General features: G+C 34.7%; 2 protein-coding genes and 1 long non-coding RNA gene across 6 annotated transcripts; 2 read left to right on the top strand and 1 right to left on the bottom strand.

Moving 5' to 3' along the window:
- The first annotated feature begins 345 nt into the window (after window positions 1-345).
- LOC116168948 (copper transport protein ATOX1) lies at window positions 346-1,114 on the top strand. The gene is made up of 3 exons (XM_031484966.1): window positions 346-484; window positions 530-611; window positions 787-1,114. Exons 1-3 carry the CDS (start codon window positions 476-478, stop codon window positions 918-920), a joined length of 225 nt encoding a protein of 74 aa, XP_031340826.1. The 5' UTR covers window positions 346-475; the 3' UTR covers window positions 921-1,114.
- A 46-nt stretch (window positions 1,115-1,160) lies between these two features.
- Window positions 1,161-14,454, bottom strand: LOC116168944 (bestrophin-2-like). Of its 4 annotated transcripts, none has more exons than XM_031484958.1 (9): window positions 14,148-14,454; window positions 13,983-14,093; window positions 13,760-13,931; window positions 13,510-13,712; window positions 10,371-10,539; window positions 9,597-10,322; window positions 9,425-9,546; window positions 8,710-8,886; window positions 1,161-1,351 (listed from the first exon to the last, which is right to left on the bottom strand). In XM_031484958.1, exons 1-9 carry the CDS (start codon window positions 14,216-14,218, stop codon window positions 1,195-1,197), a joined length of 1,908 nt encoding a protein of 635 aa, XP_031340818.1. In that variant the 5' UTR covers window positions 14,219-14,454; the 3' UTR covers window positions 1,161-1,194. The 4 variants fall into 4 exon arrangements, with proteins under 4 accessions (XP_031340818.1, XP_031340820.1, XP_031340819.1 ...); XM_031484959.1 differs by lacking the exon at window positions 1,161-1,351 and adding an exon at window positions 4,242-4,681 and having other exon boundaries at window positions 14,148-14,453; XM_031484960.1 differs by lacking the exon at window positions 14,148-14,454 and having other exon boundaries at window positions 13,979-14,093.
- On the top strand, window positions 14,347-14,685 carry LOC116168949. Its single transcript, XR_004144882.1, has 3 exons — window positions 14,347-14,446; window positions 14,497-14,570; window positions 14,621-14,685. It is a non-coding gene; the product is annotated as an uncharacterized LOC116168949 (long non-coding RNA).
- The last annotated feature ends 179 nt before the right edge of the window (window positions 14,686-14,864 follow it).

Raw genomic sequence — 14,864 nt, 5'->3', positions numbered from 1 at the left:
TAACTAGATTTTAATAAATTATTATTATGAAAAAATTTATATAATTATTAATTTTTTGCAACCATACCAAAAAGTAAGGTCGTGTTCATTTGAATTGAATATTTTGAATTTTATTTAATCAAAGTGGCATGTAACGTAGCGGTGCACTACTTCAAAATGGTTAGCTTTCTCAAGTGATGCAATGTTACAAATTACAATACAGACATATCACAGATTGGGCAATTTTTCATATGGACAATACTTTTACAACACCTTATACAACTATTAATTCCCGCTTTAAAATCGCTTTCAAAACCACTGATTTTATTGGTAGGTTTAACAACCAATAAAATAACAACCGTATGTTACTCAGAGTTTTTTTGTTTTTATTATCAAAAATTAAATAAACGTCATTTTAGATAAACGCTGCTGTGCTCCGGAAAAATGCTTTATCATTTTATAAACTAAATTGAAATTGAAAATTTTGGATTACATCATGTCGGAGGTACTAACCTAAATGGGTACACTATATTTTGTCTTATTATTTTAGGGGCAAACTCACGAATACACTGTCGAAATGACTTGCGAAGGATGTTCGGGTGCAGTGCAAAGAGTTTTAGGAAAACTTGAAGGTGATACATTTTTAAGCAGTTTCACATGCAATTCATTAGGGCTCTTTGTCGATCATTCTAGTTATACCTACCTCTGCAAGTAATAGGTATTTAGGATCAGATTTATGCATGTGGAACTGTACATGTCACCCAAAAGAATACAGTACTCTTGTACCTTGTTAATATTATGTTGCAGGGAAAGGAGTCAGTAAGATTGATATAGATTTAAAAGGACAAAATGTGAAAGTTACGTCGACCCTCGCTGCTGATGATATATTAGACATTATTAAAAAAACTGGCAAGAAGGTGGAGTATGTCAATTCAAAATGAGCTGTTTATGATGGGGTGGTTTCGGGGAAAAGATAAATTGTTTTAAGCAACTATTTAAAAATTTATTTAAATTTAATAATACATATTGTCTTGTTGTACGGTAATTGAAAAGAGGCTATGTTTTCATTAAGCATTGTAAATCGTAAATTTTTGTTTTTGTACTCAATACATTTTAATAAAAATATCGAAAATTACTAACTATGCAGTTACAATATTAAAATAAATGATTGTGCTTTTGCTAAGGCCATATTGACAAGTTTGTATAAATGGAAATCTACTTTGAGCTGGTTTGACTAAAACAACGGGCTACATCTATGTAGGTGGAACTGCTGGATGACCTCTTAATACTTCCGCGCCTCTCGAGTAGTAACATCTCTGTATCATTATGTTCGCTTCTGTTGCTCAATGATCTTCCGTAATTTTTTGCAAGCCTAAAACAAAAATACAAATTAAACACCGATCAATTTTTGCCACGTGACAAAGAAATCGACCGTCTAAATTTCCATTTGGCTAAGCTACAAGTTCCAGAGTAGACTACCATCCAACTTCTGATAATGCGGGGATCAGCAGCTTGTAACTAAAAGGCTCTGTCACACTGAAGGCACCTTTACTTTCTTGTGTAGGTTGGGTTGAATTTATTAAATAAATAAAAGTTGAGAAGATTGGTTGAAAGTGGACATTTTTGGTACACATCCAGTTTTTATTTCCAGTTCCTAGCAGACATACTATATTGTAATGATAACACACAGTGCCTAGAACACATACGGTGGAATTTGCGTTATTAAAAAAAGGACACATCTGGTCGTTTGCGATAGGGAGCCTTATCAGATGGAAATTGGTATTGTATTTGGTAGGGAATACCCTTTCCCTTGTGTCTGGGAATGTACGTGCGCGGTGATGCGAACCGATGAGTCGAGACCTCGACTGACGATTATACTCAACATTGTGAGAGGTTTAACCCTGTATCTACAACCTACAATGGTGCACAAATTTTTGAGATCTGACAACCACGAAATTTTTTGACGAGGAAATCCTGTCTGTGATATCTAGAGAACACACGAACGCTGGTTACGTTTGGCATCTTGATTACGGCCGTTAATAAGAAAGCGTTTTGTTATAGTTTGTTTTTTGTTATTTTTGTGAAATTTAATACAGGCAGTAATCTTTGGGTTTCTTTTTGATCTATTTGTTCTTTGTATGCAACATTTTATATGCTTTTATAATTTACCATCTTTGTTTTTGAAATTGACTTGATTTAACCTCAATGCAGAATCGCGTATTTGATACCGTTAACTTTTACTGTTTTGAAATATCGTTTTCATTTTTGGTGTAATGTTTGTTCATTTTATGGTTATGTTTGATTACATAGTATTCACAATGCAAGAATTAGCAATTGCAATCAGTGCGTACACATAACGTAGATGTTTGAGAAACATTAACATTAAATCGTTCACAATAGAATCAATTAGAATATTTTTTTTTGTTATTTGCACTCTAAAAATGTATGTACCCCTATCTCGATAATCCTAACAAATTCGGGACAAAAGTGCGAACGCTGCACAATTCTCCATCAAAAACGAATACGACATACCACATACCATGTGTTATTATTTACATTTAGAACAGTTATTAATTTATTATGTTTCGCAGGAGTTTATTAGAAAGAAGTTTTATTCTGTAGTAAAAATCGTATGCAGATATATTTGAGTCCGTCGAAACGTTTTCGAGTCTGGCCATCTGGTGTTCGACTTAACAAGTAAATGCGTTCAAATTGATACACATTCCGAGTTTTATAAGGGCAACGTTGCCAAACTATTAACAGTCCATGCTGTCAATTCCATTATGCTATTAATAAGCCTTACGGCCTTACTGTAAATATACCTACTCATTATAGTCTAATGGATCTCTTTCAATCAACATTAATAACTACAGGAAAGAGGAAGTTGCCCAGATAATTTGTCTATTATTAGAGGAACAACATGGATACTGTCATGGAATGATATATTCGATATCGCCAATTTTTTGCTCGTCTGCGTCGCTGCGGGGGAGCCACTTTATTAAAGGACGGCACCATCCCTATCCCCCTATCGCGCGCACTCAGTACGCTCATTTTTTGGTCGCACTGTGGCCTTTACAGAGTAAATAGGTGTGGCAGGAGGTCTCCTATCGTACCCATTTCGCAAATTGTATCTCGCCGGCCAGTAGGTAAATAATTAAAGCTCGTTTCAAAACTAAATAAATAGTTTATTGGTATGTCCTACCTAGCAACTACCGCGCCTGCTCAAGCGATTTTGAGGCGACACAGCAGGTCAAAATATTTGATATTTCCGCGTTTGCCGCTTCTATATGCGCTTGCACTACTTTATGTTCAGTGCCTGGACGTAGACGCTTCGGTCGCGTTTGTCGTCTACGCCGCGACTGCAGCGTCGACCGAGCTGGCCGCGAAACTGTCATACAAAGTGTACAGAATTCATAATAAATTGTGGACGTCTGAATATGCAAAAACTTAATTTTTTAAATGGAAACGCCTTTTTCGGGGAATTTTACGAGAACACTTCCTCTTGTGAGATGGGTTCGTCCGTCCGTCTGTGCTTCGTCTACAAGAACGAAAAGAGACAATGATATCAAACCTTGGCCAATTGATTTCTACAAGTGCAAGGATCAGTGCTATTGAATATGAGCCAAATTAAAAGTTGTATTTCCGAATGCGAGCCGAGTGTCACACAATTCGCCTACTGAAAATCATATGCGATTCTTCGTATCTTGTTTCCTGTTCAATAATGGATTATGGACTGAAAAATAACGGCAATTTTTAATACAGGCTGATTCAAATTCGAGGGCCACCACGGGGATCTGGGAAACCGTAAGAGATAGGTAGTTTAAATTTGGCATTGGCAAAGTTGCGTATTTTAATACCTAACAAAATGGCGTTTTGAAATTGAAAAAAATGGCTTCCATAAGAAAAAAAGTTTTAGTTTTTTCCGGAATTCTCTTGTAGTAGGAATTTTTTCAGTTTCAAAACGGCATTTTGTTAAACATCAAAATACGAAATCTTTGCCATATTTAAACTACCGACCTCTCTTACAGTTTTCGAGATCCCCATGGTGGCGCCTTCGAAGTTGAATCAGCCTATAGAGAAAATGAATGACTTTTGTAGAATGTGGAAAGAAACGAACCTTCGAACCGTCATTGTAACATTTTTAATTTCTTCAAAAACCATTCGGTTTAGTTTAAATTTTGGACAAATAAAAAATTGTATAAAGAAACTAATAAAAATTAAAATAACGTCAGCCAAACATGCAATCCTATAAAATTGACTCAAAAATTATAATTGAACTGAAGAAGTATTAAAAAAATAGTTTTTGCGAGATACTGAGATCCTTACACTAAAAATTTATTTAAAATTGAATACATTTTGGCTTATTCTACAGTAATTGTAAAGCAAGGCAATGTTTGTATTAATTATTGTAAAATCATGCACTTTTTCTGTACTCGATTACATTTTTAATAAGAATATCGAAAATTACTAATTTTATGCAGTTACTATATTAAAATAAATTATTGTGCTTATACTAAGGCCATATCAACAAGTTTGTATAAATGGATATTTACTAGAAGCTGGTTTGACTAAAATAACGTGTCATACATCTATGGAACCCCTGGATGACTTCTTTGAACTTCCGCGCCTCTCGAGCAGTAACAACTCTGTATCATTATGATCGCTTCTGTTGCTCAATGATCTTCCGTAATTTATTGCAAGCCTTAAACAAGAATAGAATTTAAACTTTATTTATCTTGGAGCCGGTTTTTCATGCATCTGACAATTACTTTTATCGCCCAAAAAAAAATTCATCTTGTGTAAGTAGGTTTATGCAAATAATTATAAAAATAATGATTGATTCTAAACTATTTTGTATAAAGACATAAACAATAATATACAGTCCATTGGATGGAAGATCGTGGGTTTACTAACACACATTTTTAAAATTCATTGTCCAGACTCTTTAAGGCCACAAACTAAAAATATTTTCAACAGAATTGCAATTGTTATACAGGGTGATCTATATCAAAGTTGCATTTTTTAAATAGAACCCTGGTATGCATCTCGATTGCTTGGCATGAGTAATTTTTTCAACAATGTAGATGTCCAAAAAAAATTGAATAGTTATCATAACACTTAGAAGGCTGTGACATACGCCGAACGGTCAAAGTTGAAGTTTTTTGTATCAAAAGAAAATGTCAATTTTCAAAACTTCAATGAAAGGTAACTTGATTTAAAAAAAATGGAATTACCAAATTTGGGATTTGATTACGTTTCTGACGATATAAGCATGGCGGTATTGACCTTTTACATATTTTTTATACTTCCACAATTTCTAATAATTCAGAGTTCGATTCGATTTTCAAATCCGCTTAGTAATTAGTAGGCCGTTAAAAATTCAAATTATGAAACACTAACCTCCACACAAAACAAAAACTCAAACACCACAACAACCAAAATAAAAAGTTAAAATAAAAAAAGGAAAATAACAATTATTTTAATAAATTACCTCCAAATATGTGCATGTGCAATCACCTATTAGATTTAACCTAGGTTTGGCAGTAAGACCTTTACGATAACAGAGTAAAACTATTTTTTTCAAATGATAATAGCCACCATATTTCACTCCAGCGGAGAAAATTCTGTACTAAAAGCAAAAGAACTAAGTGCTTCCGTCTGTAAGCAGGTTTTTGTAAAAACTAAAAAAAGTTATCAAAATATTTTTAAAACCTGAAATCGTCTGTTTTGGTTTGAAAAAAAAGCTACAATTAAAAAATGAGCTCTGATTGGCCTAATTTACATCAACAAATGCTTTTAACTATTGCCATTGGTTTTATCACTAATTGAAAGAGAATATTCTTTTATATTATACGCTGCTAAAAATCAAGAAAGATACCTTAAGCCCGCTTGACATGGAGCAATAAAAATTGCAATTGCATGCAAGTTGCAAGAAAAATTGCGAAAGGCATGCGCAGTTCAAAGCCAGCTGATCAATTGCTGCAAGAGACTTGCATGCAATCTTTATAGGACCGGTGCTATTTTTCTTGCATGAATCGTGCAATTCTAGGGATAAATCTAGTTGTTTTTGTGTCACCAACCTAGTAAAATACAGCGGCGGCAACTATGATGCTGAGAGACGCACTCATTACTTGTTTTTATTAATCTTATTTATTCTTGTAATTTTCATGTTTCTTCAAGCAATCAAAATTTAATTTTCATTTGAGGTTAACTACTTTGTTGACAAATCCATATGTTTCTTCTGTTGGCAGACATGTGGCAATTGAAATAGAATTGCACCATGTCAAATACCATGCAATGCTTATTGCATGCAAGGATTTGACCTTGCAATTTCTTTCTGCAAGTTCTTGCGCGTTGTATTGCTCCATGTCAAGCGGCCTTTATTACCAAGAGCACTGTATATCTTAATATTATACAGGGAGATTCACGTAGCCCGTTCGTTAGAAGTTTTTAAACTTGCGATTGAAATAGACACTTAAAATTTGGTTCATAATCCATAATGCCAAATAAAATAAAATAATTTCAAGATGGCGTCGATTGCGTAAATACCGGAAGTTGACGCCATCTTGATTTTTAAAATAGATGCCATTTTTGTTTAAATGTGTCACTGAGTTTTAAAAAAGCTTCAAGGGCTGCTGCAGTTTTTCAAAATCATCATTAAAAATTGTCAAAAAAGGGGCTATGGCCAATTTGACTACCTTCTTCCTCTTAAATTCGCCACCAAGTGGGATACATTTTTCTGTATCTCGCCTGTCGTTTTCACTTCAAATGTACCTCGTCCCAAGAACCAAAAACGCAATACTTTTAAATAGACGATACCATAACTGTTTTAAAAAATTGTCTACCAACTCAAACAAAATTGACAAATGTTCGCCCAAAGAAACATCTGTCGATTTTGTCAAGTTTAGTTAACAGTAATGATAGGCACCTATTATCTATATTCAATAATGTAGGATTTTCCTTGGTTTGCGCACACGTCATCAATTCTGTTTGTAAGGCCAACGTATTAACAAAGTTAAAAAAAAACATTTTAAACATCAATAAACCTTGGAATCACGTGTTTGTGTAGACTGATCACTATATTTCACAAAATATAGGTTCTTGAGGCAGAGTTGTGCGTTCATTAAAAAATAAAACCTAAAACCTTCTGTGAAAAGGTTTTTTTTTGGTTTTCAGGTTATCTCAACCAAAATTGTTTACACAACTCGTAAAATTTGACAATCTGCTACCATTTTCATTATTTTATCGCGTTTTGTTATATTAGCCGATAAAAAAATCCGTTAGTTCCATAACGAACAATTATAGAAGCATAACTTCCGTAAGTCTCACTACGATATTCTGCGCCAAAAGTTGTATAAGCCACAAATGCCATCACGTTTACCACGAAAAAGTAAGCAACTTTTTCTAATCATATTCGATATTTTGAACGAGAAAGATATTCTGGTCTTTTACCAGTCGCGGCAGTAAGGCAGGTGAGTGATTAATTTAAGTAATATAAAAATTGGTATATGTTTCATTTCACAGAGAGTTGCGGATGCATTGAATATTAAGCCCGCGTCCAAAAAAACAAGGCAAAGTAAGAAACCCGTTAGCGATGTTGGTGGTTTGAATGGAGCCAGGTTCATTTTGTATTTTAGCGTCACTTTGCTTTCTGGATCCAGTGAATTTAGTTCAATTGTTTGTAACTCAGGTGTTCTTGAATTTGATTTTATTTGCTATCAATGTAGATGTTATTCCTATTTTGATTTGTTTGAGATTGACCAGTTATTAATTTTTATTTGATTGTTTAAACTCGTTTGGATTGATTAGCGACTTCAATTCTTTGTATACGAATCTGCCTTTTTTGAGTGTAATTAACTGTTTCGCCTGTGCAGAGGTAGATGCCGAAGTAATAAAGATACTTAGCGGTATTCATCTCAAAATACAACCTCAAAGGTTACCGTATAGAGGACCTTTAGATACCTTCCGGACTGGAGGAGGTCCGGCTAATTAACAATGTAGTTCGTGTACTTTATGTAAGTGACTTCGGAATGTTATCCTTTCACAAATGGGGAAAGTTTTGGAGTTGCTTTTAAATCTGCCTGGGATGGCCTTTTTTACTTTATCAAATTTTGTATTACATTAACGTCAGATTTAAATTACCTATAGTAAAATTCAAAGCTTACTTCCTTCGATTTTAATCCTTGTATATTGATGTAAAATGTGTTTTTCGAATTTCTCCAGATTTTCGAACCTATGTTTAATGTTTGTGAACAGTAATTCGGAATTCTGTCTAAATTTGGCTTTTTGATTCATTTTACACTTTTGATCAATTGTTCAATAAACTTTCTTTTGCTTCTCAAATTCAATAAGTGTGTTATTTGCGTTCCACCTTTCCAATAATAAGCTTGGGTACGAGTGAGTCTTTCACAACATAGGGAATCTGGTCAATGTTGTTACTACACTGATATTCTGAGTTCGTATTTTTCCCGCTTTTGTTAGCGCTGGATCTGTCGACTTGGGTACATCACAAGTCGTTGACGTAATGGGTATCCTACCCACAATGCAGCACTTTCTCTATGGCTGCCTACATACGTATTCTCTTCCATTGATTGCATGATACTATGTAAACATATGAGTGATGACGTCATAATACGCCAATGACAAACTAAGGAAAATCCTACTATAACATCTTCAGTCTACAGCCTCATCAGATTTGAAGCTCGATGGGTTTAAGACCACACAACTTACCGACTGCGTCTTTCTTGTTCGCGTAAATTTTTCAACCTCGTAAATTCATCATCGGAACCATCCGCATCTACAGACCCAATGCTAATGTTATCAATAAAATCCATCTCCCTCGGTGTCTCATGTGTCGGTGCCGATTTAGATATCTGAGGTCGTTGAATCACAGGAAATTCAAACGGTCTGAAAATAGTTACATTGTAATTAAAGCATTTCTCCATGTGCTATATACAGTACATGTATTTCCTTTGCTATCATCCCGAACTGTGGTAATAATCGAACATATGTGCGGAGATATTTATTTAAAAATAAAAAAATACAATAAGTATATTGTCTTTTTTCAATTAAAGCTAACATTAGTGGTCCGTTTTCCCACCCATAGATAAAAGCTTATTGTTTACTTACTTGGTATGGTAGCAAAGGGTTGTTAACGTGGTTAGTTAAATTAAAGCTTTTGAAGAATAGCATCAACCAGTAATTTTGAGAGATACGTTAAAAAAATGTACAGAGCATTTTCAAAACTATCAAAATATCAATACAAAATTCAAAATGTTGAATTCGATTTCCAAATTTTGATTGTTTCAGTTGTCATACTCGTACTGTTAGTAAAACACACCAAAAAACATAAGCAATTAGTGAAATTATTATGATAGTAGTTAAACAAATTAAGTTTCAGTTCATAATCAGAATTGTGTAACTACCACCACTTGTAAGTATTTACGAGGCACTTGTCGTTGGTACAGGCACTGGCTGGGACGGTGGTGGTGGACCAAACAAACCTATAACAGAGGGATGAGGTGGTTCCGCCTTTTTCTGCTGTGTTATAGTGGTTTGTTCATCAACCTAGACAAATAAGAACGTATAAAATGGCGAGCATTTTGGAATGTGATCACCTCTTCAATGACTTGATCGGCAATCCGCATACTACCAGGTCGTGGGGGTTTTATATGTAATGACTGATTACTTTGCGCAAGTTCCGCCATAGAGCCAGCGTAATTCTCTTTATCCTTATTCTCACTTTCGTCCTTGGTGGAAAACATACGTTTCAAACGACCAGCCACAGTGTTTACTCGGTGCATTCCGTCCGAAACAGACCGTCCTAGTGAGAGCTTAGAGCTTCCAGATCTTCGTAAACTTGCAGGTTTCGCCGTGAAATTAATAGGACTATGCAGATCATCGTACTGTATTTCGTCAATTTTCAGAGATGATGGAATAAAAAGATCGGATTCGTCCCTTTTCACTTTAATATTGGCGGTCGATGGTAACGGATGTTGTTCACGGAACGGTTCCGATGCCAAAGTGTATGGTAATTCGAAGGGGAACACTTCGTCCCAATACTGATCTCGGATAAGTTCTGGATGATCGTGATGCATTTCGTCTACGATCAAGTATGACATCTGCAAGTTTCTGTCAATCATCCAATTCACTTCAAAATCATCATCATCGTCCCCGAAGGGATTGATTAACGTTTCGGCGACTTTGAGCCACCCTACATAAAAAAAGAATTGCAACGTTGTAAAAACAGGAAAGTAAATATCAACGGTCGACTTTGATTCTTTAATCCATTGGTGACCCATGAGGGTAGTCACAAAATAAGTGTAAACAGCTAACGTAACGACCTAAAAGAATTCCCTTTATTTTGATTGTACAGCTTTCGATATAAGTACCTGCGTGTAAACAAGGGGTATACTCATTGTATCGTAAGTTAGCAGCGTTCCACATTGACTCCTGAACTTATTTATCTCGTCGAGCATGGTTTTTACTGCAAAATCATCGCGTACGCGTCCTTCTTTACGAGCACCTGTTACTATACTGGCGGCCCATACCAGTGGTAACCTAAATGCAAGGAAAGTATTCACTCAAGAGAAACCGTTATTACACAATTATTAATTAAACAAACATGTTCTTTTATTGTAATTGTGTCATAGATTTAAAATGATGCCTGGCAAGAAGGTTTTATAGTCAGTAGGGAGCGTCAGAACACCAGAAAATATTGTGGCAGTGATACAACCGTTTGTGCGTTCTTCCACACGTTTTGCCCAGGGGATTTGATACCGCACTCTGAGATGAATCCTTAACAATAAGAGCTGACTGAACATTATTTTTATGCCCGCCATATAGCTCCTTAAAAACTTGTCATGACCGACTTGCATGAATATACAAAACAAGTGAACTCTGCATTGTGAAAGTGTCATTCTTTGGTGTGTTGTTTCAAAACTGGGAATAATGCACGCTATTTCTTTGAAGAAGACAACCGTACCGTCGTAGCAAACATTCTGAGTGCTATACAAAAAAGATAAGAGACTTGTTTCTTTCAAGGTTTGAAGAAATGAACCTGAGCAACGCATTGATTCAACAGAATGGCGCGACATCGCACACGCACGACGATATGTGCTATGGAACTGTTAAGAGACGACTTCAAGAAGCGCCTCATCACAGAGTGGTCCAAATTGGACCTTCTTATGGAAACACCCTTTACTTTAAATATAGAAAAAAATGGACCTAGGTGTCTGGAGCTCAATTTTGAGAGAGAAAATCACTGGCACCATCAAAATTCGGCTATTTCTAACCGTTCGGCCGCGGGGGATGGGGGGGAGGGGGTCACAACTCAGTGATTTCTTTAATGCCCCATAGCTTTCTTATATTATCAAAAATAATTGATCTTAGCACAATCTTTTGTAGACCACTTTTTTATATAGAATTTTTATACAGGGTGTTTGGTTTTGGTACAACCCTAAACTACATTTTTTCATACCGACCACCCTACATATTTTAGAGTTTTTGAAAAGAGCGGAAAAATTCTATAATTTTGATGTATCACTTGTTATATTTATATTAAGTATAATTTGCAATATGGTATTACAATATTGTTGTTGCAGACATCTAGGTTTCCATGGCAAGCAAAAGATGGCAGGATTGTTTAAAACGACTAGTTAAACGCACACTGGAGAAGTATACTATGAAAGCGTAGAACGGACAAAGTAGTTCAAATTATGTAATCCCGAGATATGTAGGGATTATACTTAATCCCGAGATATAAATCGGGATTATACTTAATCTCGAGAAATAAGTCGGGATTATACTTAATCCCGAGATATAAGTCGGGATTATACGTAATCTCGAGATGTGAGGATTGTACATAATCCCGAGATATAAGTCAGGAGTATATAATCCCGACTTATATCTCGGGATTAAGTATAATGCTCACTTACATCTCGGGATTGCGTATAATTCCTACTTATATCTCAGGATTAATCCTGACTTATATCTCGAGATTACATAATTTGAACTACCTTGTCCGTTCTACGCTTTCGTAGTATACAGAATGTATATGAAAAAAATTTCAAGAGTTTAAGAACTATGTGCACACTTTTTGGACCAGATACAAAAATCTCAAAAAATACTGAGACTGCATGTAGTGTCAAATTGGTTCAAGTACATGGAATAAAGTTTTTTTGTAGAAAGATATTGAATAACATTTTGAGAATGACAGAATGAGGATCGTGTGAGAAAAGTTGAAAAGCAACATGGTAAACAAGTATATAAAAGCGCATTTTTTAAACCAAAATAAATTAAAGCTCTTTTCAGATGTGCATGCAGTAAAGGAATGTGCATATATAAAAAAATTGGTGTAATATTTGCTTTTATAATCCAAGTGCATATGTATCAAATTTCATTTAAATGTTTTCACAAATAAGGAAGTTAACATTGCGCATGCGCAAAATAAAATTTTGAACCTGGCGATAGATTAGCTTTTATTCTAAGTGCCTATGTAGCAAATTTCATTTAATTACCTTCATAAATCAACTCAACTTTTGGATGTAAAATGTCATCGTAATCAGTCAACTCGAATCATTTCGAACATAAGATATCTTACTGTTTGCTGGGTTCAAACATACTACATTGCCTTCCACAAAATTGGCTCCTGTTTATTGCCACAAGTTAGATGGAGAGAGGTGAATTATACTTGGAGAATTATATACGCCCAATAACCTAAATCCATCTCTACATCTGACAAAAGCAAATAAAAAGAAACAAGTTTTCAAATTGAGGGTAAGAGTAGGATGATTGATAGGTCTGTTTTTATAGTGTAGAAGGTGTACCATTTCTAACTTATTAGATAACTTCTAAAAAGTAAAAGAATATTTTTGTATGTACAGGGCGCTCCATAAACGCGGTATGAGATAATGAGACACGATTTTTGTTAGAAGACTATTTTATAACACTAAGGGAATTTTTTGACAAGTAAACAAAAACTTAACCGTATTTGAAAACCTTGATGGACCAAAAATGAGCTGTACACAGTTCTAGGAGAATTGATATGTGTTAAATGATAAGCAACATTGTATCGATTTTATCATTCTCGCGTTATAAAAATCATACAGGATCAAGAACAGTTTTCCGTTCATATCTGACCTCATTCACAACAAAATTTTATTAGTATAGTGATCACAAGTTGCATATTGAAGCATAACTTAAAATTCTTAGTTGTCAAAAACATAAGTTTAACTTTTTTCTTAACAAAATTGGAGCCCCCACTGGTAGTGATTCGACACAATGAATGTATGACTCATTTCATTTGTTTCTTTTAGGTACTTACTCTATCTTGATCATTCTAATAGTCACAATTTGATAATAATTTTTACCAACAATAAACATCTTACTTTATGAAATTCAAAATTAATTAAATTGTTCACTGATGAATTCAGATTTCAGCATTACATCTCAATAAATACTCTGTTGAAATTGTACATTTTTTCGGCATAAAGATGTGTAACAATATTTTATTTGCTACACAGTACCTACCAGTGTTTAGAATGTTTAGGAAATTTGGAATTTAGATCGTCCATTATTTCTTTTTCGCCAGGTTGTAGGAGACCAGCTTCAACAAAATGGCCTAAGGTTGGAAATCGCTTTTTCACCCTTGGAGAAATCATTGTAAATACCATGCTGACACTTAGGCACGCATATCTCATTATAGTTCTTCGCATAACACGTCCCCTTTCATCCTAAATGCATACACTTGTCCAAATGAAGCTGACGAAGACTTTTTTACCTGGCCATGCACGGTGCTACTAACAAAAACGGCGAGCGAGTCAGGCCTTGGAATTGCGGTATATTGATTCCACCATCTCTGCATTACAATGTTCACGTAAAAGCCGAGCACGAACGACAACGGAATTAAGGTGCTGTACTCTTTACAATAATCGACGACACTTTCAAATACTCTGTGAAGCATACATGAGATTATTGTGATGTGGATCTTATCACTTACTAACAGCTGCTGCCCTTCATTTAGCGCCAGTCGATAAATCAGATTCAGCGTGTAATAACATACTAAGTATATCAACAGATCTCTCCATACTAATTTATAAATGCTACCTCGCCACCTACAAAGCGAAAATCAATGTGGTACACAATAAAATCAGATAATCCGAGCTGACCTCCCCAACAGGTGTAAAAAACATCCAAGCCCTGTGCAGGTGGCTACTTCCGCGGTGTATGTTACAGTCATTTTTATACAAATTCATTTACTTATTAAAATAATAAAACTTAATACTTTCTCTGTATTGTTAAAGTAACATTTTTTTGCTTAAATTATATAACTTAAAATTACTCATTGTGATGTCAAATATTGACCATAATTCCTGCTAAAAGATTCGCTATTAAACGTGTAGATAATTTCTTGGAATTGGCTAATTACTAATTAGTGAAACATGCAAAAAGTAAAAATAAAAACAAGGTTAACTAATTATCTGTCAAAACTCAAAAAGATAAACAGGGAATTTTTAGGCAATTTTATTCGGATATACCAAGCTTTTATTAGATACCATTGGACTTCAATTCAACACCTCCATTTAATACAGGTACTTATATTTTGTATCCAGAAGGCCCTGGAAATGAGTTTTAATTACAGTTTGAAGTTATGTTATATTGGGTTAATTGTCATTGCCAATTCCGTAGAGGTTCAATTTTTTTTAGCAGAAAATGTAAGAAAGTGCCAGAAATATTAATTAATGGTAGTCTTGACTTAATTTTTTTAGGCAACCCATTTGCAATGTGTTTGTTTACATATAAAGATTTCTAAAAAATGTATTTCACTCGGTAACCAGTTGACCTTATGTGGGATCGTTTGCAACCCTAATACCAACAATAATGTC

This window comes from Photinus pyralis, unplaced genomic scaffold (genome assembly GCF_008802855.1).
Source record: "Photinus pyralis isolate 1611_PpyrPB1 unplaced genomic scaffold, Ppyr1.3 Ppyr1.4_LG4, whole genome shotgun sequence".
NCBI classification, from domain to species: Eukaryota; Metazoa; Arthropoda; class Insecta; order Coleoptera; family Lampyridae; genus Photinus; species Photinus pyralis.
The sequence above is the reverse complement of the archived record's forward strand: the minus strand, read 5'-3'. Positions and strand labels throughout refer to the sequence as shown.

Bases quoted from the DNA above. Each gene is read 5' to 3' on its own strand.
- LOC116168948 (XM_031484966.1), top strand. The intron at 612-786 runs GTGATACATTTT...ATTATGTTGCAG, and splicing joins AGTTTTAGGAAAACTTGAAG to GGAAAGGAGTCAGTAAGATT.
- LOC116168944 (XM_031484958.1), bottom strand. From the start codon at position 14,218: ATGACTGTAACATACACCGCGGAAGTAGCCACCTGCACAGGGCTTGGA. The intron at 10,540-13,509 runs GTAGGTACTGTG...CCTTGCATTTAG, and splicing joins CCTAAACATTCTAAACACTG to GTTACCACTGGTATGGGCCG. The intron at 9,547-9,596 runs GTGATCACATTC...TTATTTGTCTAG, and splicing joins CCGATCAAGTCATTGAAGAG to GTTGATGAACAAACCACTAT.